This window comes from Narcine bancroftii, chromosome 2 (assembly GCF_036971445.1).
Source record: "Narcine bancroftii isolate sNarBan1 chromosome 2, sNarBan1.hap1, whole genome shotgun sequence".
Classification (NCBI taxonomy): Eukaryota; Metazoa; Chordata; class Chondrichthyes; order Torpediniformes; family Narcinidae; genus Narcine; species Narcine bancroftii.
This window is the reverse complement of record NC_091470.1, coordinates 184,111,108-184,132,518: the sequence shown is the minus strand read 5'-3', so window position 1 is coordinate 184,132,518 and position 21,411 is coordinate 184,111,108. Positions and strand designations below refer to the sequence as shown.

General features: G+C 44.6%; 1 protein-coding gene across 8 annotated transcripts in view; it reads left to right on the top strand.

Moving 5' to 3' along the window:
* The window catches only part of mdc1 (mediator of DNA damage checkpoint 1), a 74,198-nt gene that overhangs the window by 11,632 nt on the left and 41,155 nt on the right, over window positions 1–21,411 (top strand). For 7 of the 8 annotated variants that reach the window (XR_011351914.1, XR_011351915.1, XR_011351913.1 and 4 more), the window contains exons 4-6: window positions 11,918–12,243; window positions 14,514–14,615; window positions 18,098–18,187. Coding sequence is in view for 5 of the 8 variants with exons in the window: in XM_069919524.1 (XP_069775625.1) it covers window positions 11,918–12,243; window positions 14,514–14,615; window positions 18,098–18,187 (518 nt within the window). In the remaining 3 variants the exon portion in view is untranslated. The remainder of the gene's footprint in view (window positions 1–11,917; window positions 12,244–14,513; window positions 14,616–18,097; window positions 18,188–21,411) is intronic. The other variant, XM_069919526.1, reaches the window with a different exon arrangement.

Genomic DNA, 21,411 nt, shown 5'->3' with positions numbered 1-21,411 from the left:
CCCCCCCTCCTTCCCCCCCTCCTTCCCCCCCCTCCTCCCCCCCTCCTTCCCCCCCTCCTCCCCCCCTCCTCCCCCCCTCCTTCCCCCCCCTCCTTCCCCCCCCTCCTTCCCCCCCTCCTTCCCCCCCCTCCTTCCCCCCCCTCCTTCCCCCCCCTCCTTCCCCCCCTCCTTCCCCCCCCTCCTTCCCCCCTCCTTCCCCCCCCTCCTTCCCCCCCCTCCTTCCCCCCCCTCCTTCCCCCCCTCCTTCCCCCCCCCTCCTTCCCCCCCTCCTTCCCCCCCTCCTTCCCCCCTCCTTCCCCCCCCTCCTTCCCCCCCTCCTTCCCCCCCTCCTTCCCCCCCTCCTTCCCCCCCTCCTTCCCCCCCCTCCTTCCCCCCCTCCTTCCCCCCCTCCTTCCCCCCCTCCTTCCCCCCCTCCTTCCCCCCCTCCTTCCCCCCTCTTCCCCCCCTCCTTCCCCCTCCTTCCCCCCCTCCTTCCCCCCCTCCTTCCCCCCCTCCTTCCCCCCCTCCTTCCCCCCTCCTTCCCCCCCTCCTTCCCCCCCTCCTTCCCCCCTCCTTCCCCCCCTCCTTCCCCCCCTCCTTCCCCCCCTCCTTCCCCCCCTCCTCCCCCCCCTCCTTCCCCCCCTCCTTCCCCCCCTCCTTCCCCCCCTCCTTCCCCCCCTCCTTCCCCCCCCTCCTTCCCCCCCTCCTTCCCCCCCCTCCTTCCCCCCCCTCCTTCCCCCCCCTCCTTCCCCCCCCTCCTTCCCCCCCCTCCTTCCCCCCCCTCCTTCCCCCCCCTCCTTCCCCCCCTCCTTCCCCCCCCTCCTTCCTTCCCCCCCTCCTTCCCCCCCCTCCTTCCCCCCCCTCCTTCCCCCCCCTCCTTCCCCCCCCTCCTTCCCCCCCCTCCTTCCCCCCCCTCCTTCCCCCCCCTCCTTCCCCCCCCTTCCTTCCCCCCCCTCCTTCCCCCCCCTCCTTCCCCCCCCTCCTTCCCCCCCTCCTTCCCCCCCTCCTTCCCCCCCATCCTTCCCCCCCCTCCTTCCCCCCCTCCTTCCCCCCCCTCCTTCCCCCCCCTCCTTCCCCCCCTCCTTCCCCCCCCTCCTTCCCCCCCTCCTTCCCCCCCCTCCTTCCCCCCCTCCTTCCCCCCCCTCCTTCCCCCCCCTCCTTCCCCCCCCTCCTTCCCCCCCCTCCTTCCCCCCCTCCTCCCCCCCCCCTCCTCCCCCCCCCCTCCTCCCCCCCCTCCTTCCCCCCCCCTCCTTCCCCCCCCTCCTTCCCCCCCTCCTTCCCCCCCCTCCTTCCCCCCCCTCCTTCCCCCCCCTCCTTCCCCCCCCTCCTTCCCCCCCCTCCTTCCCCCCCCTCCTTCCCCCCCCTCCTTCCCCCCCCCTCCTTCCCCCCCCTCCTTCCCCCCTCCTTCCCCCCCTCCTGCCCCCCCCTCCTGCCCCCCCCTCCTGCCCCCCCCTCCTGCCCCCCCCCTCCTGCCCCCCCCCCCTCCTGCCCCCCCCCCTCCTCGCCCCCCGCCCTCCCCAGTCTTTATTCAAGACGCCTGTTTTCCTTTTGCTTGTATGTTGAAGAGGGGCTCAGGCCTAAAATGGTTATGCAGCTTTACCTCTAGTGGATGCTGCGAGACCACCTGAGCTCCTCTGTGCATCTGTATTCCAATCACGGCGTCTGTCGACTTCCGTTTTTTTCACTGAACGTACTGGGAAACAATGTGAGGCGAATAAATTGGAAATAATTCAAAGATTTATGAAGATAGTTGAGCAGAAGAAACCTCACAGAGCCAGAAGCTGAAACTTCATGACTAAATCTATCAACGTGCCAACAGGACTCGCTATGAGAACTTTATTGTCATGTACAGGTGCACAGAATGCATTCTTGCCATATGGGCAAGACACACTAATATCAATAGTATAAATTAAATTTCTGCAGGACGTCAGGACACTGAAAAAGAAACAATAATGTTTAATTTCTAACAATTTCAATTCAGACATACAGTGCGGTAATAGGCCCTCCCAGCCCATGGGCCCATACTGCCCAAATACCCCAGTTAAACACCGCCTCCCCCTCCCCCCCCATACATACGTAACTATATTTTCATAGTTGCAGTTAGTGCAAAATAAAAGTGCAGGCCTGGAATAGTTTGGGGTTAGGGTAGTACAGAAAGGTTCAAGATCCTTGTACAGTTAAACCCCTGGTACCTTGCAATGATGGAGATTGGTACATGCTGGATGTGTATTTGGCGGTTGCTTGAGACTATATTATGTGATTGGTGAACTAACTGTGAGGGGGGCGGCAATTTTAAACTTTGTTTTTTAAAAAAAACAACCTATTTCCGCAATTTGTTTTTGCTGATTGCTTGAATTCTGGATAATGGGGATTTTACTGTAGATGTTAGATCAAATGTGTTTTTGAAACTGGAGTTGCTGGCCTTCAAGTTTCGATTACCTTCTATCTGAAAGAGGTTGTAGCATGTGAAGAGATCCTTTAGGTGGCTGCCTTCTTGAGGTAGCATCCTATGTCGACGTTTCCAGTGGATGGTAGGTCAGTGCCCGTGATGACTTGGCTAGGTTTGCCATTTGAAAAAATCTAGACATTCAGGTCAGTAACGAGCCCTTTTGGCCCACAAGCCAGTGCGGCTCCGATTGACTTGAAACCCCCAGTACATTTTGAAGGATGGGGAGGAAACCAGAGCAGACATGGGGAGAATGTACAAACTCCCTACAAATAGTGCTGGATTTGAGCGCTGTAACAGCATTGTGGTAACTGTGCTGCCCTTTGTGTAGGTGTCTGTCTTTCTGGATACTAGTGTTTCTGAGGCGTAATCAGGACAGCATATTTTCCACAAAGATTTTCAGATTTTCAAATTTATTGTCAGAGTGCATACATGATATCACATACAACCCTGAGATTCTTCTTCCTGCGGGCAAGGCAGAATTACCACTTAAATGGCAGTGCAAAAAAAACGCCACACACGTAAACAAATAAAGAAATGCAAATAAATTGCAGTACGGAGAGGTTAAAAGCAATAAAGTGCACAAGTCAGAGTCCTTAAATGAGTCTCTGATTGAGTTTGTCGTTGAGGAGTCTGATGGTGGAGGGGGAGCAGCTGTTCCTGGTGGTGTGAGTCTTGTGGCACCGATACCTCTTTCCAGATGGCAGCAGTGAGAACAGAGCACGTGCTGGGTGGTGTGAATCTTTGATGATTGCTGCTGCTCTCCGATGGCAGAGTTGATGCTCTCAATGGTGGGGAGGGTTTTACCTATGATGTTCTGGGCTGTGTCCACTACCTTTTGCAGGGCTTTCACCCTCCAGTGTTTCCATACCAGAACATGATGCAGCCAGTCAGCACACTATCACTACGCAGTTTCTGATGTAATACCAAATCTCCGCAAACTTCTGAGGAACGTCAAGGCGCTAACTTGCTTTCTTCACGATGCCATTAGTGTCCTGGGTCCAGGAAAGATCCTCTGTGCTAGTGACTCCGAAGAACTTAAATTTGCTCACCCTCTCCACCTCTGATTTCCCCCAGTGATCACTGGATCGCACAGCTCTGGTTTCCCCTTCCTTTTTTTTTTTATTTTTTTTTTTATTTTTATTTTTTATTTTTCACACCATAAATCACAATAGCCATGATATACACTTTTTCTTTTCCACACATTTACAGTGACTTTTTCTCCCTCCCCCCTCCCAAGCCACCCCCCCATCCCTCCCCCCTCTCATCCATTTTAGTTATCCAATCTAGGTTGCATTAATTCAGTTAGACAATGTTGTCATTCAACAAAAATACACCAGAAATTCTACTGAGTCCATTTTTTTCTTCTCTTCTCCTTCCATCAACTTAGGTAATGTTTGTTCCCGGTAGGTTTTCGCTATTGTATTTAATGTAAGGCTCCCATACTTGTTCGAATATTTCAATATTATTTCTTAAACTATATGTTATTTTTTCTAATGGAATACATTTATTCATTTCTATATACCATTGTTGTATTTTCAAATTATCTTCCAATTTCCAGGTTGACATAATACATTTTTTTGCTACAGCTAGGGCTATCTTAACAAATCTTTTTTGTGCATCCTCCAAGTCAATTCCAAATTCTTTATTTTTTATGTTACTTAGGAGAAAGATCTCTGGATTCTTTGGTATATTGTTTTCTGTTATTTTATTTAATATCTGATTGAGATCATCCCAAAATTTTTCTACTCTCTCACATGTCCAGATTGCATGAATTGTTGTTCCCCTTTCTTTTTTACATCGAAAACATCTATCAGATACTGTTGGGTCCCATTTATTTAACTTTTGCGGTGTAATGTATAGTCTGTGTAACCAATTATATTGTATCATACGCAGCCTCGTATTTATTGTATTTCTCATCGTTCCAGAGCATAACTTCTCCCATGTTTCCTTTTTTATCTTTATATTTAAATCTTGTTCCCATTTTTGTTTAGTTTTACCATTTGTTTCCTCATTTTCCTTTTCTTGCAGTTTAATATACATATTTTTTATAAATCTTTTGATTAACATTGTATCTGTAATCACATATTCAAGGTTACTTCCCTCTGGTAAACTCAAGTTGCTTCCTAATTTATCTTTCAAGTAGGATCTCAGTTGGTAATATGCCAGCGCTGTATCTCCCGTTATATTGTACTTATCTCTCATTTGTTCAAAGGATAAGAATCTACTTCCTGAAAAACAATTTTCTATTCTTTTAATCCCTTTTTTTTCCCATTTTCTAAAGGCAAGGTTGTCTATTGTAAAAGGGAGTAGCTTATTTTGCGTCAATATTAGTTTTGGTATTTGGTAATTTATTTTATTTCTTTCTACATGTATCTTCTTCCATATATTGAGGAGATGGTGTAATACTGGAGAAGTTCTATGTTGTACCAATTTTTCGTCCCATTTATATAATATGTGTTCAGGTATCTTTTCCCCTATTTTATCTAATTCTAGTCTCGTCCAGTCTGGTTTTTCCCTTGTTTGATAAAAATCTGATAGGTACCTTAATTGTGCGGCTCTATAATAATTTTTGAAGTTTGGCAATTGTAAGCCTCCTTGTTTATACCATTCTGTTAATTTGTCTAGTGCTATCCTCGGTTTCCCCCCTCTCCATAAAAATCTCCTTATTATTTTCTTTAACTCTTTGAAGAATTTTTCTGTCAGTTGTATTGGCAATGCCTGAAATAAGTATAGTATCCTTGGAAAAATGTTCATTTTAATACAGTTTATCCTTCCTATCAGTGTTAGTGGTAGCTCTTTCCAATGCTCTAAATCGTCCTGTAGTTTTTTCATTAGTGGATTGTAATTGAGTTTATATAATTGGCCTAGATTTTTGTTTATTTGCACACCTAGGTATCTTATTGCCTGCGTTTGCCATCTGAATGGGGATTCCTCCTTAAATTTTGAGAAATCCGCGTTATTCATAGGCATTGCTTCACTTTTATTTACGTTTATCTTGTATCCCGACACTTCTCCATATTCCTTCAATTTCTTATATAGTTCTTTTATTGATAGTTCTGGTTCTGTTAAGTACACTATCACATCATCCGCAAACAGACTGATTTTATATTCCCTGTCTTTTATTTTTATTCCTTTTATATTATTATCTCTTCTTATCGATTCTGCTAGTGGTTCTATAGCTAGCGCAAACAATAATGGTGATAGTGGGCATCCCTGCCGCGTTGACCTGCTTAAGTTAAATTGCTTTGATACATGTCCATTTACTGTCACTTTCGCTAACGGTCCCTTATATAATGCTTTAATCCAATTAATATACTTCTCCGGTAAACTGAATTTTTGCAATACTTTGAACAAGTAATTCCATTCTACTCTGTCGAAGGCCTTCTCTGCGTCTAAAGCAACTGCTACTGCCGGTGCTTTATTTCCTTCTACTGCATGAATTAAGTTAATAAATTTACAAATATTGTCTGTTGTGCGTCTTTTTTTGATAAATCCAGTTTGGTCTAAATTTACCATTTTCGGTACCTGTTCTGCTAATCTGTTCGCTAATAGTTTAGCTATTATCTTATAATCTGTGTTTAGCAAAGATATTGGTCTATATGACGCTGGTGAGAGTGGATCTTTCCCTTGTTTTAGTATCACTGTAATTATTGCTGTTTTACATGAATCTGGTAAGTTTTGTGTCTCATCAATCTGGTTGATTACATCCAGGAGGGGCGGTATTATTAGGTCTTTAAATGTTTTGTAGAATTCTATTGGGAGTCCATCCTCTCCTGGTGTCTTATTATTTGGTAAATTTTTTATTATCTCTTGTATTTCTACTGTTCCAAATGGTTCTGTTAATTTATTTTGTTCCTCTATTTGTAGTTTTGGTAGTTCAATTTTAGTCAAAAATTCATCTATTTTCCCTTCTTTCCCTTCGTTTTCGGTTCGGTATAATTGTTCATAGAATTCTCTGAAGTTTTCCTTAATTTCTTTTGGATTATATGTAATTTGTTTGTCTTTTTTCCTTATTGCCAATACCGTTTTCTTAGTTTGCTCTGTCTTAAGCTGCCATGCTAGGATTTTGTGTGTTTTTTCCCCTAGTTCATAATATTTCTGTTTTGTCTTCATTATATTCTTCTCCACCTTATATGTTTGTAATGTTTCATATTTTATTTTTTTATCCGCCAATTCTCTTCTTTTGGTTGTATCTTCCTTTATTGCTAATTTTTTTTCTATGTTTATTATTTCCCTTTCCAACTGCTCTGTTTCCTGATTATAGTCCTTCTTCATCTTGGTTGCATAACTTATTATTTGCCCTCTAATGAATGCTTTCATTGCGTCCCATAGTATAAACTTATCTTCCACTGATTCCGTATTTACTTCAAAGTACATTTTTAATTGTTTTTCAATAAATTCTCTAAAATCCTGTCTTTTAAGTAGCATGGGGTTTAATCTCCATCTATACATTCTTGGAGGGATGTCTTCTAGCTCTATTGCCAATAACAGGGGTGAGTGGTCCGATAATAGTCTAGCTTTATATTCCGTTTTCCTAACTCTCCCTTGTATGTGGGCTGATAACAGGAATAGGTCTATCCTTGAGTATGTTTTATGTCTAGTCGAGTAGTATGAGTATTCCTTTTCTTTTGGGTTTTGTTTCCTCCATATGTCCACAAGTTTCATTTCTTGCATTGATTTAATTATAAATTTGGTTACTTTGTTCTTCCTGTTAATTTTTTTCCCCGTTTTATCCATATTTGGATCCAAATTCAGATTGAAATCCCCTCCTATTAGTATGTTCCCTTGCGTATTAGCTACCTTCAAAAAGATATCTTGCATAAACTTTTGATCTTCTTCGTTAGGTGAATATATATTAAGTAGATTCCAAAGCTCTGAATATATCTGACATTTTATCATAACATATCTCCCTGCTGGATCTATTATTTCCTCTTCTATTTTAAATGGCACATTTTTGCTAATTAATATAGCCACTCCTCTTGCTTTTGAATTATACGATGCTGCTGTTACATGTCCTACCCAATCTCTCTTTAATTTCTTGTGCTCCAATTCAGTTAAATGTGTTTCTTGGACAAATGCTATATCTATTTTTTCCTTTTTCAGTAAATTTAGTAGTTTCTTCCTTTTAATTTGGTTATGTATTCCATTAATATTTAGAGTCATATAGTTCAGCGTAGCCATTTTATATTTTGTTTATCTTCTCTTTCCGTTTTTCCATCATTACCTTTCCTCCTTTTCCATTTCTGTTTTCTTATTTTCAACTCTTTACCAGACAACATTCCTACAACATCCAACATTTTCCTTATTCTCCTATTTCTATCTTCTTTATCCCCAATCTCCCCTTCCCCTCCTGAGTTGCCCTTTATCCCTTGTCGGACAACCACATCTCCCCTCTCCATTTGGATTTGCGAATCCACTCGCAAGCGTCAACTGATTTTGCAGTGACCGCTCTTTTCCCCCCACCCAGCCCCCCCCAGAAAAGATTTCGTTTTTTATATGTCACAAAGGTCACTCTTTTAGTTCCCTCCTTATTCTCTCTATTCCATTACCTTCCCTTATTAATTCTTGTCTATACTTTCTATGTTTTCCTCTAATTACAGATACTTTCACATATGCCCGTTGTCTCTATTCACTCTTATACCTCTTTACCCGCATACATATCAATCGTGGTCATTTTTACCCTCCTTACCCGTCTTCATCCCTCAGTCTATTTTTGTCTTTACCCACATACATATCAATCGTGATAATTTTTGCTCTCATTACCCGTCTTCATCCCTCAGTCTATTTTTGTAATTGTTCTGCAAATTTTCGTGCTTCTTCTGGATCCGAGAATAGTCTGTTTTGTTGTCCTGGAATAAATATTTTCAATACCGCAGGATGCTTCAGTGTAAATTTATATCCTTTCTTCCATAAAATCGCTTTTGCTGCATTGAACTCTTTTCTCTTCTTTAGGAGTTCAAAGCTTATATCTGGATAAATGAAGATTTTTTGCCCTTTATACTCCAGTGGTTTGTTGCCCTCTCTTACTTTTTCTATTGTCTTCTCCAGCACCTTTTCTCTTGTAGTATATCTTAGGAATTTTACTACAATAGATCTTGGTTTTTGTTGTGGTTGTGGTTTAGGGGCCAATGCTCTATGTGCCCTTTCTATTTCCATTTCTTGCTGTAGTTCTGGACATCCTAGGGCCTTAGGGATCCATTCTTTTATAAACTCCCTCATATTCTTGCCTTCTACATCTTCCTTAAGGCCCACTATCTTTATGTTGTTTCTTCTGTTATAATTTTCCATTATATCTATTTTTTGGGCTAGTAATTCTTGTGTCTCTTTAGTTTTTTTATTAGATTCCTCCAATTTCTTTTTTAAGTCTTCTACCTCCATTTCTGCTGCTATTGCCCGTTCTTCCATCTTGTCCATTTTTTTCCCCATTTCTGTTAAGGTCATATCCATTTTATTTATTTTCTTTTCTGTGTTGTTTATTCTTCTTCTTAAATCATTGAATTCCTGTGTTTGCCATTCTTTAAATGACTCCATGTATCCTCTAACAAGAGCAAGTACCTCCTTTACCTTGCCTATCTTTTCTTCTTCTATTTCCCTGTACTCTTCCTCTTCCTCTTCTTCTTCCTCTAGGTTGACCATCTGTTGTTTCTTTGCTGCCCTTTCCTCCTCTTCTTTCTTGTTTCCATTGTCTTCTGTGGTGTCTTCTTGCTGCAGGTGTTCTGCAGCTGTCGTTGCCGGCTGTGGAGATCGACTCCCCAGCTGGTCCCCCCTCCCGTCGGTGTGTTTTTTTGTATGCGCATCGCGCATGCGCGAGGAGTCGCGCATGCGCGGTTGCGCACTTTTACTCGGCTCTGTGAGCCATTGTTGTAGTTCTCTTTCTACCGACCTGAGGTAGTGGGGTCTTCTCTCCACAGCGGGCCTCTTCGGACAGGTAAGGCCTTCACCTTTTTCCTCCGTTGTCTTCTCTTCCTCTCTTCTTTCCGTTGATTTTGATTTTTCTCCTTTTGTCTCCATCTTCTTTCCACCTTTATATTCACTTTTCTTTAACTTGTATTTCTGTGCCTTTGTATTTTCTCTCGTTTTTCCCGACTTTTCTGGAGAGGGCTGGAGTTCACCGTCCGGCCACTACTCCATCACGTGACTCCTCCTGGTTTCCCCTTCCTGAAGTCAACAATCAGCTCCTTGGTTTTGGTGATATTGAGTGTGAGGTTTTCGGTGCCCCATTTGACCAAGTTTTCAATCGCCTCTTTTTTGCAAAACTCACAAATGCGGTATCATCAGTGCATTTGTAAATTGTGTTATTGTCATACTGAACCACACCGTCATAGGCGTAAAGTGAGATGAGCAGAAGGCAAAGAACGCAGCTCTGTGGTGCTCTGGTACTGATAGAGATGGTGGAAGAGGTGTTCTTACTAATTCTAACTGATTGTGGTCTGTGAAATATCCAAATTACACAGTTGGTTGTCTAGTCCCAGGACTTGGAGTTTCCTGATCAATTTTGAGGGGTGGATGATGTTAAATGCCGAATTGTAGTCAATAAAGAGCATTCTGATCTATTCATCTTCACAGTCTATGGCTTTGTGTAGAGCCAGTGAGATGGCATCTGCCATAGATTTGTGGACCCATCGATACCAAGTCGCTTCAGAGAAGGGAAAGGCATTCTTCATGGTTGCCATCAAACACTGATCCCATTTTATTCTCCACATTCCCATCAACGGTCATGGATTCTACCTCTCACTGACACACTCGCGACATTTCAAACCACCTGCACTCACCAATCATTTGCTAGCTTGCGCTCCTTCCCCAAGCCCACCTTTTCCATCTCATTTTATCAGTGCCAGTGCTTGATCCTTCTGAAGAAGGGCTCGGGCCTGAAATGTCAGCTGCCTTTTGCTTTCTACAAATGCTGCCTGACCAGAAGACATAGGAGCAGAAACGGGCCATTCAGTCCATCGAGTCTGCCCCACCGTTCAATCATGAGCTGATCCATTTTCTCACTCAGCCCCACTGCCCGGCCTTCTCCCCATAACCTTTGATGCCCTGGCTAATCAAGAACTTATCACTCACTGCCTGAGATACACCCAATGACCTGGCCTTCACAACAGCCTGTAGCAACAAATTCCACAGGCCCATCATCTTCGAGCTGAAAAAATTTCTCTGCACCTCGAATTGGATGCCCTTGATCCTGAAGTTGTGACCTCTTGTCTTTGATTTTTTTTTCCCACCATGAGAAACAGCCTAGTCTGGCCATGACCTTTTTCAATGAGATGCCCCCTTGTTCTCCCAAATTCCACTGAGAACAGGCCAAGAGCTGTCAAACAGTCACCAGATGATAACGCTTTCATTTCTGGAATTATCGTTGTAAACCTCTGAACCCATGCAAATGTCAGCAGATGTTTTCTTAAATGAGGACTATAAAAGCAGAGATGAGATGTGGCTTTAAAGGGCACTGTAAAACCTCACTGAGTATTTGTGAGCAGGTTGGTGCTCCTCATTTCAGAAAAAATGTGCTGATGTTAGAGAGGGTTCAAAGGAGGTTCATTAGAATGATTGCGGGAATGAAAAGGTTATATGAGGAACATTTGACAGGTCGGCCTACATTTGTTGGAATTTAGGAGAATGAGAGTGGGGGTTGGAGAATCTCTTTGTAACATGTTGAATGTTGAAAGGTGCGGACAGAGTAGATGTAGAAAGGTTATTTATCCCATGGTGGGAGAGTCTAGGACAACGTCAGGATTGAAGGGTGACCGCTTAGAACCAAGGTGTGGGAGGAATTTCTTCAGCCAGAGGGTGGTAAATCTGTAGAATTTGTTGCCGCAGGCGGTTGGGGAGGCCGGGGTGTTGCATGCATTTAAGACCAAGATTGATAGGTTCTTGTTTTGCCAGGGTTACGGGGAGAAGGCCGGGCACTGGGGCTGAGTGGGAAACTGGATCAGCTCATGTCGAAATGGCGAGGCAGAGTCGATGGGCTGAATCACCTATTTCTTCCCCTTTGCCTTGTGGCCTTGGAAACGCAAGCAATTGTGGATGGATGCCTGAAAGGGTCAGCAGGTCTACTTAAAAAAAATAGGTATATGAGGGCAACCTTTTTCGGGCAAATATTGGTAAGACAGAGTAATTTAACAATTTAATTCTTTTATTTGGGCCCTTCTGGCCCATATGTCTGTGCCATATATGCACAAATCTATATGCCCCCATATGTTTTTTGAGAAAACTTGAGGGCTCGGAGAATTCCATGCAGGTTATGGGGATAACATACAAACTCCTGACAGACAGCATCAGATTCGAACCCGGGTCACTGGCACTGTAGTAGTGCCTCGCTAACCGCGAAGCCCTGATTGGTTAATTGGTGTTGTCTGGAAGGGTGATCCATTCGTTCAAATGGATGGAACTTGCAGAGATATCCCAGGTACAATGCACTGACAGGCCTCTAATGTGAACAACTCTCTGCTTTATCATTGAGTACGTTTTCAATCGATGACTTTCTTCCAGTGATGACGAAGCCGAGAATACCTCCCACTCCAACCTTCAGTCAGCATCACTGCATTACCACAGTGACACTGACTTGGAGGAAGATCAGAAGCCTGGTGAAGAACACACCACTGTGCAGCCGGCTCACACCATCGTCCCACATTCTGAGATGGGGCAGGACCCAGCACTGGCAACAGGAGAGACTGTGCTCAATGGTTTGAGTGGCAGCGAAGGCATGACCACCAAGGAACCGGGCAAAGAGGACAATGGAGCGGACTCCTCAAAGGAGCCAGTTTCCCAGCCCTCTGCAGAGGTGAATGGCACGAATGACACAGATGCTGACGATGGTGAGTGTTGAGAAGGTTTTAGATTCTGCTGTAACACCAATATGTTGTTGCTTTTACCTGGATTGACGTTTGGACATCTCTAGCCCTTTTTACACCGAAAAGCCGAATTATTGCTGCATACACAACTCGCCTCTGCAAACCGGCTTGCTTGTTCATGCAGAACAGAAGGAAACTGAGATCGATTACTCCTTTTACACAGCACGCCTGCTTCCTGAAGTAAAAGAAGCAGTATGTGTAGCACAGCAGTGTCAGCACCTAGTGTGGAGTAGTGTTGAGAAAAGAATCTGATTTGGTTGGTCTGGACATGCATAGCTTTTATTAATTGTGTATTGTTCAATATTTTACCACGCTCTTATAAATTGTGTGCGGTTTATTCTTGTAACATTTTCCCACGCTCCTTTACAAATTGTGAGCACGTGTTTTTATTCCTGTTAACATTTTCCCCTGCTCTTCCAACAAATTGTGTTCATAAAAGCTACGTGTGATTGCAAGCTCTTGTGGCCAGAACCACCAAATCTGATTCGTACAGGTGGTGGCGACATTCACACATGATGCGCCTAGTAGTCACCTCCTCTATGCACCCACACCTTTGACCATGAACCTTTTTTTTGGGACCCACCATCACAACGTCGTTTTCTCTCCTCATTTCGACCCAGCCAAAAGGGTTGCCCCTTCTTTGACTGGTCCCACATCAATGCTCTCCACCTCTGACACCAGCTTCCTTGGCAGATTAAAGCTGGGTAAGTTCAGAACTCCCCCCCCCCCCAACCCCAAATCTGCCTTTGATTAATTCACACAGCATCTGAAAGGTGGATAATACCTGGCTGTAATCATTTATGCAAAAGGGGTATCTAATCCTGAGGGAGTGAACGTGAGCCCTGTTGAGTACGCTCCACTATTCAACAAGATCATGGCTGATTCCATGTGGTGGTCTCAGCTCCACTTGTCCACCTGTTCTCCATAACCCTTAATTCACCTAATATTCTAAAATCTATCTCTCCTTGTCTTAAATACATTCAATGAGACAGCCTCTACTCCATTTGGTAGTGAATTCCAGAAATTTATTTTTCTCTTGGAGAACCAGTTCCTTGCCATCTGGCTTAAATCTGCTCCCAAGAACCTTAAGGCATTGTCCCCAAGTTCTCGTCTCACCTGCCAGTGGGGTCCATACTCCCATTTAGTTTAGTCCCAGACCACTCAAAATTTCCTCGTAAGCTAACTTCTTAATATCCGGAATCAATCTGGTGATCCTCCTCTAAAGTGAGTCATATCTAAGTAAGAAGTCTAGAATGGCATACAGTATTCCAGGAGCATCTTCACTGGATCAGAGACACTGGGCACAGACTTGGAGACCTCTCTCCCTTTCCTGTAATCTCCATTAACACTTTGTTGGTTTGGACTCCTCCCTATCCCATTCTTCTACCTTTCTCTCTGCCTTTATTGAGACATCTGCCTGCTTTTGCCTTCTACCTTGAAGGGTTCAGGCCCAAAACGTCGGTAATATCTTTACTGGCTGAGTTCCTCCAGCGTTTACGGTGTGTGCTTTACGGCCTCTTCACCTTTGCAGTAGGCAGGACCTCCCTGTCTGGATTCCTGCTTCTGATCACTTTTTCGTAAACACAACATGAAAATTGCAAATTGAGGATACAAATCAAAATACAAGGGTCAGATAATATAAACTTAGTTCCTGACAATCAGTAGCTTGAATCACTACCAGGCCCATGTCCTCAATAAGAAATCTCAACTACATCTCTTCCCACCCTGTCTTCTCCAAGTATTCTTTCTTTCTCTGCTGTCTATATCACATCTACTCCCAGGATGAGGTCTTCTGTTCCAGAACATCCGTGATGCCTCCTTTTCCCCCCTCTACTGCCGTCAACTCACCTGCATTTCTTCTTCCTCCTTCCCCCCCCCCCCCCCACCCCCCTGCTCATCCGTCCTGGCCCTTTCCTCCCTGAGATGCAACCAGGCCGGATTTCCCTTGTCCTCCTCACCTGCTGCCCAACAGCTTTGCGTTCCCACTGCTCACTACGAGGCTCTGTTTGCCTCCTTGTGGTTGAAGGATTTTATTTTATTCTGCTGCCGCCTTTTGTTAGATTCGGGGCCTAAAGGTTTGTAGGACATTGAAGGGGGAGGATACTCATTGGAGCATTAGTTCTGTTACCTAAAAGATGGGCTGAATAGGTTCCACGTTGTAATTTTATGTAATTGGTGTCGTTGGTAGATGCCAGTTATTAATTTAATGAGTGATGCTTTATATTTTAATGCAGATATGAATGACTTTTACGCTCTTCAACCAACCCAGTGCTTTGTGCTGTCTGTTTCAAGCACGCAGGATGAAACAGCAGCGGAAGAAAAGTGGACAACACCTGGTTCGTGCTTTCCTATCATTTTTTTCTGGTTATTCTGTTTTTACCCAGCAGCAAAGACTCGAGAGCAGCTCCGATGAGGATTAAACCTCTACCGTATTTCCCCTCACAGGCAGGCTTTTAGAAGAGACAGCAGTGGAGCTGAAGGCCCATTGTAGAACTGGTGTTAAACAGAGTCTGCAGATACTGAGGTCGAGTGCAGTACACAAAACAGGCTGGAGAAACTCAGCAGGTCATGCTTCATCCGATGGAAATAAAGAGTAGCCGACGTTCTAGCCTGGTATAGGTGTAGAACGGATGGCACGGTTAGCAAAGCAGGTAGTGCAACTCTTACAATGCCAGCGACCCAGGTTTGAATCCCGCGCCATCGGTCAGAAGTTTGTCCCTGTGCCTGAGTGGGTTTCGTCTGGGTGCTCTGGTTTCCTCCCACCCTTCAAAACATGCCAGGTTGTAGGTTAATTGAGTGACGCAGGGTCGTGGGCCAAAAACCTGTTACTGTGCTGTATATTTAAATTTTAAAAAATCTGGTGAGCTGGTCAGCGGCTTCAGGAGAGGTACGGGAAGATTTTATGCGCCTCAGGAGTGTCTGCATTTTCCTATCTTGGCTGCCCAAATGTAGACCCTGAACAGAAACAGGTCATTTGGCCCATCTGGTCCATGCCATACTATTATTTTGCTTCATGCCGTTTACCGACACCTGGACAATGCCCCTCCATACACCTCCCAGCTCGTTCCACAATCTCATCACTCACTATGTGAAGGTTCCCCCTTGTGTTCCCTTCAAGTATCTCATCTTGTAGCATCAACCCATGCCCTCTAGTTCTTTTCTCACCCAACCTCAATGGCGGCGGGGTGGGTGGGGGGGGGGGTGAGCCTGCTTTGCATCATTTGGTCTGTCGATGCCCCTCGAGCATTGCCTCGGGAATTTTTGTTTCACATTTACTCCAGGGAGCACAAGGGACCTTTGTATCTCATCAGTGCAACACATCTTATGGCATAGCAGTGACTCAGAATTGGTATTGGAGCTGTCAGCTTATCTCACTGTTCTGTGGCCCATTGTCGAGACTAGAGCCATGTAGGTAACTGTCCTGCATCCCTTTGTAGTATCAAATTACCATATATACTTGTATAAAAGTTGAATTTTGTGGAGCATGTTTTAAACATTAAATTTATGCACTTGTCTATTACAGGGATAGTACTTTTGAATATAGTACCTGTTTTTGAGGTGTCGGGAGCTCCGATGGGCGGGTAGCAGGGGCTGAGGCATTGGGAACTTTGATGGTAGAGCAGTCTGGGTCAAAAATAGTTGGTGGGGGAGGTGGTTCCACTTTTACATGTGGTTATAGTATTTGGAATTCAAGCAACTTGCCAAAAAAAACTATGGAAAATCAATAGGGTAAAAAGTACTCAAGTTTAAAATTGATACGTCATAGGTGGCAGATACCAGTTTTATGTGGAAAATTTGGGGCCTAAAATAAGGGGTCGATGTTTACATGGCAGCACCTTTTGCACAAGTAAGTACGGTAATCGGTTTCAGCAAAAATTGATCCCATTGAGGTTGGTTGAATAGGAGAAAGAGCCATCAGCAAGACTGGTATATCCCCTCAGTTGCAATTATTCCCTCTTGTGGTCAAATCACTTGCTGATCCTCCCCATCAATGTCCTTGTGGGAATCCATTGCATCATTTTTTTTTTGAAGGGTGTAGGATTTGGTCTCTTGTATCAGCTACGAAATGTCCAGGTCCCCTGATAAAACAAGATTTCAAACTATAGGAGCAGAATTCGGCCTATTGAATCTGCTTCTTCGCTCCATCATGAGCTGATCCATCCTCCCACTCCCCGTAACCTTGATCAAATACCTGTCAATCTCTGCCTTAAACCCAATGACCTCGCTTCCACAGCCATCTGTGGCAACAAGTTCCACAGACTCTTGCAAAATAATTTTTCCCACATATCTGTTTTAAATTTATCCTGAAGTTGTCCCAGACTCCCCCCTTACCCCGGGAAACATCCTCGCCACATCTACTCTGTCCATTAACTACCACGAGGGAAAGTTTGACGGTTTTATGGCCCACTGTTGCAAACAGGAACAGCGTGTTGTGTCAGTAATTAGTTTCGCCTTCTATCTGGAGCTTTAGATCGGACGCAGAACTGGTTCATGGATTAGCTACGAGCTTATTGAATGGCTATTGTCTGAGCAATCAAGGGCTTGGTGTGAATTTAAGATTCAGCAGTCGGGTATGTTATTGAACTACTTGGCATGTTGGTTACGATTTTGATATTTAAAAATACAATTTCAGGTTTCTTATCATCTGATTATACAAATGCAACTTGCTGAAACCACGTTCTCCAGTCCTCGGTGCAAAACACGCAGACGCACAACCAGACCTAACATACATACAGACCAACAATACATATGCAGGACAAGTCTTCTTGGATACAAATAAATAAATGTTTCTGGAATATGAGAGTCTCGGATGGTTAGTGTGAGCAGTTCCTTTGATCATTCAGCATTCTCACTGCCCACGAGAAGAAACTGATTTTTCCATCTGGGCACTCTCCAACCAGATGGTGTTAAAATACTTTTCTGGTTTCTGTTAGTCTCTTCTCTTCCCCCTCCCCTCTTCTCTTTCCAGTTCTCCTCCCTCCCTCCCTTCACCTTGCCATCCCTCCTCCCCTTGATCTCTGCTGTCCCCTTCCTCCCTTCTCCTGCCTTTGTGACCACCCCTCTTCTCCCCCCCCCCCCCCACCCCAATTATTTTGTTTGGACGCCTGCTGACAATTTCCAATACCTTGATGAAGGGCTCAAACTTGAAATGTTGGTGTGCATTTTTTCCCTTTGCAATATAAAGGACATTGCTTGATCTGCTGAATTTCTCCAGCATTGTGTTTTAACATGGGAGGAAGCTGTTCCTCACCCTTGAGGTGTTGCCTCTGATACCTTCTGTATCTCTTTCCCGATGAGAGAAGCTGAACGATTCTGCGTGCAGGGGGGAAGAAATCTTCAATGATTTTGCATGCCCTCTTTAGACAATGATCCCAGTTGATGGGGGGTGAGGGAGATTCCAGTGATCTTGTGGATTGACCTCCAATCTGTTTCTGTACGTCGACCATGAACCCTGTACATTTTTAAGGGTGGGAGGAAAATGGAGCATCCAGAGGAAACCCATGCAGACACCGGGAGAACACGCAAACTCAGACAGCGCCGCATTGGAACCCAGGTCACTGGCGCCTAAATAGTGTTGCACTAACCTTAATGCCCTTATCTACACAGTTTTTAAATGCAACCCAGCTCCACCCACTCTCTCAGGCAGTGCTTCCATGGCATTTGCCCCGGTATCTTTCTCAGTGAGTTCCAAATATGCGTTGGATCGGGGGGGGGGCTCTCTTGCCTTCAACTGCCTGGCACGTTGATGAATGCGAGTCGCGCGCACCTTGTCAAATGTGGACTGTGTTCAATCGTGTTGCATTTGCGCCCTCCACAGGTGAGCCTGTAACAGCGCACAGCCTGGAAGAAGATGCCACGCAGCCCTTCATCCTCCCGACTTCAGTTTTTAGCAGAGAGCCATGCCAAGGTAAGATGCAAATGTGTGCCCTTAGCTGATGAATGCTCTCAGGGTTAGACGTGGGCTTGTCAAATACACTCAGGCGGTATGGGTGAGGCCCACGTAGGAGCGGAATATTTTTGTAGGATTAAAATATTGTAGGTATTATTGAAAATTATTTTGGATTAACTGCATCTGTGAATATATTTATTATCTTTCTATCATGGCATATTATGGTCATTTAATTAATACTGTTGTTGTTGGCGATTCTTGCACACCAGCATGGTTGCAGCAAGTAAGCATTTCAGTGTGTCTGCGCATTGTATCTGCCTACATTCAAGATCATCTTCGCTCTGTCTGCATCAGTAACGCGGATCTCTGAGGCCAACCATTTTCGTTCTGCATCTCATCCCAGCGCCAACATGTCCGTCCATGGCCTCGTGCGTTGCAAAACCAAGGCCACCCGTAAATTGGGGGAGCAACTCCTAATTTTTCCATCTGGGCCATCTCCATCTGGATGGCATTTGCGTCGCCCTCCGGTCTCTGCTGGACCCCGTTTTCCCTTTCTTCCCCATTCTTGTCACCTTTCCTTCAGCTCCTTCCGTCTCCACCCACAGAGCACCACCCCCACCTCCCAGTGTGCTGGTGTGCCCTTATCCACCTATTACCTCCTGCCTGTGGGACTGTGCACCTCCCCCCACCCCACTACATCTTGCTCCTTCCTTGATGAAGGGTTCAAGCCCAAAATATCAGTTATGTATCTTCGTGTTTCCCTTCACTAAGGTATTAATAAAGATAACCAACGTTATCAAGGTCCCTTGATTTTGGGTGAAATGTTGGTTATGTATCTCTGTTTTTGCTATATAACAGGGATGGCCAACCTTTTAATTTTTAATTTAGACATACAGCATGGTAACAGGCTAATTTGGCCCACGAGTCCATGCAGGGGATGTATGTAGGTAAATTGGGTGGCAGGGACTTGTGGGCTGAAATAGCCTGTTACCATGTTGTATGTCTAAATTAAAAATTAAAAGGTTGGCCACCCCTGCTATATAACTTGCACTGTTTGACCTGCTGAGTTTCTCCAGCATTGCATTTTTTGCATCAAGATTCCCTTATCATACAAAGAAATTTAACATGCACAAAATTCGTCAGCTTTGCTCTGCCATAAGGCAAACAAAAAGTTGCTGCGAACATTGCCCGGCGTCTCCAACAATGAGAAACCAAAGCAATAGATTCCCTTCAGATTCACTGAGTCTCCGTGGATTTGCCTCAAGCACTGCCACAGCCTCTTTGTAGCCGCACAGAGTCCTGTTTCATCCCGAGCTACAGATCCAGACCTCTGTTACGAACAGGAAGCCTCCACCGCCCAAGGCCCTTCGAGAGCCCTTCTTGCCTTCAGGACCTTCTTGAATACCTGGTTCCGATACCTGACAATAAACTTGTCTCCTAGCGTTTGGTACTGGATACTCGGACACCACTCAAGGTTAGGGTTGAACCCAGGCCTTGTGTGTTGTGTCAGTTTTGAAGTATCTACTCATTAATGGTGTAACCTAATCCGCGGGGCACAGTGTCTTGTGAGTTTGGTGTTCCAAGGAAAGATGACACCTGGTACATCACCAGAATTTCTTAGTTCAGCTCCCACAATATTTCCTCTCTCTGCCTCCATGGGTTTTCTATTTCATTGACAGGGAGGTCTATCTAATCCAGCTGTTCTCAACCTTTTTTTTTGGCTATGGTTCCGCCTAGGATTCTGCTCAATGTGGGAATAGATAGCAATATCTTAAAATTTGCAGACGACACAAAGTTGGGTAGCAGAGTTGACTGTGTTGAGGACGCTAGGAGGGTGCAGAGTGATTTGGACAAGTTAGGCGAGTGGGCCAATACGTGGCAGATGCAATATAATGCGGGTAAATGCGAGGTTCTCCACTTCGGAGGTAAGAACAGGAAAGAGGACTATTATCTAAATGGTATCTGTTTAGGAAAAGGGGAGATCAGCGAGACTTGGGTGTTGCTCTGCATCAGTCATTGAAAGTGGGCGTACAGGTGCAGCAGGTGGTGAGGAGGGCGAAAGGTATGTTGGCGTTCATAGCAAGAGGATTTGAGTACAGGAGTACAGAGATCCTGCTACAGCTGTACAGGGTCTTGGTGAGACCACACCTGGAGTACTGCGCGTAGTTTTCCTTTTCTGAGGAAGGACATCCTTGCCAAGGAGGAGGTGCAGAGAAGATTCACGAGAATGATACCAGGGATGGAAGGACTTGCATATGAAGAAAGGTTGGATAGACTTGACTTGTATTCTCTGGAATTTAGAAGATTGAAACATATAAAATTCTTAAGGCTTTAGACAGACTAGACGCAGGAAGGTTGTTTCCAATGCTGGGAAAAACCAGAACCAGGGGTCCCAGTTCAAGGATAAGAGGAAAGTTTTTTAGGACTGAGATGAGGAAAACTTCCTTCTCTCAGAGAGTGGTAAATGTGTGGAATTCTTTGCCACAGGAAGTAGTTGAGGCCGGTTCCTTGTCAATAATTAAGAGTAGGTTAGATTTGGCCTTTATGGCTAAGGGGACCGGGGGTATGGGGAGAAGGCAGGAACCGGGTACTGATCAGCCATGATCATATTGAATGGCGGTGTAGGCTTGAAGGGCCAAATGGTCTCTCCTGCATCTATTTTTCTATGTTTATGGGCCCCCTTCCCCATGAAGCAGTCAAGTTTTGGTTTCTTCTGAATTTCTCTCCTACTGACTACATAAAAATTAGAAAAAAAATATTTATCTTGTATTGCAGGGGTGTCAAACTCAAATTCACGGAGGGCCAAAATTAAAAACTTGGACTAAGTCGAGGGCCGAACTAAGTATTTATTGAAAATTTTCAACAACATCTGCATGTTTTCTCTTTCAACATATGTAATGTTAAACTTTTTCTTATTAAAATAAATGTTTAATAATAGTTTTGGATAAGAAAAAGTTTAACATTTCTCTAGAGGATTTGTCAAATGTTGCTAGTGTGCTGTCGAATAGTAAAATCTGAGGGCTATTGAGAATATGGGAGAATAATATGATTCCTGAAGCAATCAAATGGGTGACTGATTGTGGGCATGAATTCTAGCAGGGTTATTTGCCATGCCCTTTTTCCATTGGTACAGATATCCTTTGATTTACACACTTTTCAAGTTTTATGCCTAATGAGCTTGTATCCAGGTGCAGGACAATTTTTAACCAGGAATATATTTATCACTGTGACATGAAACTATT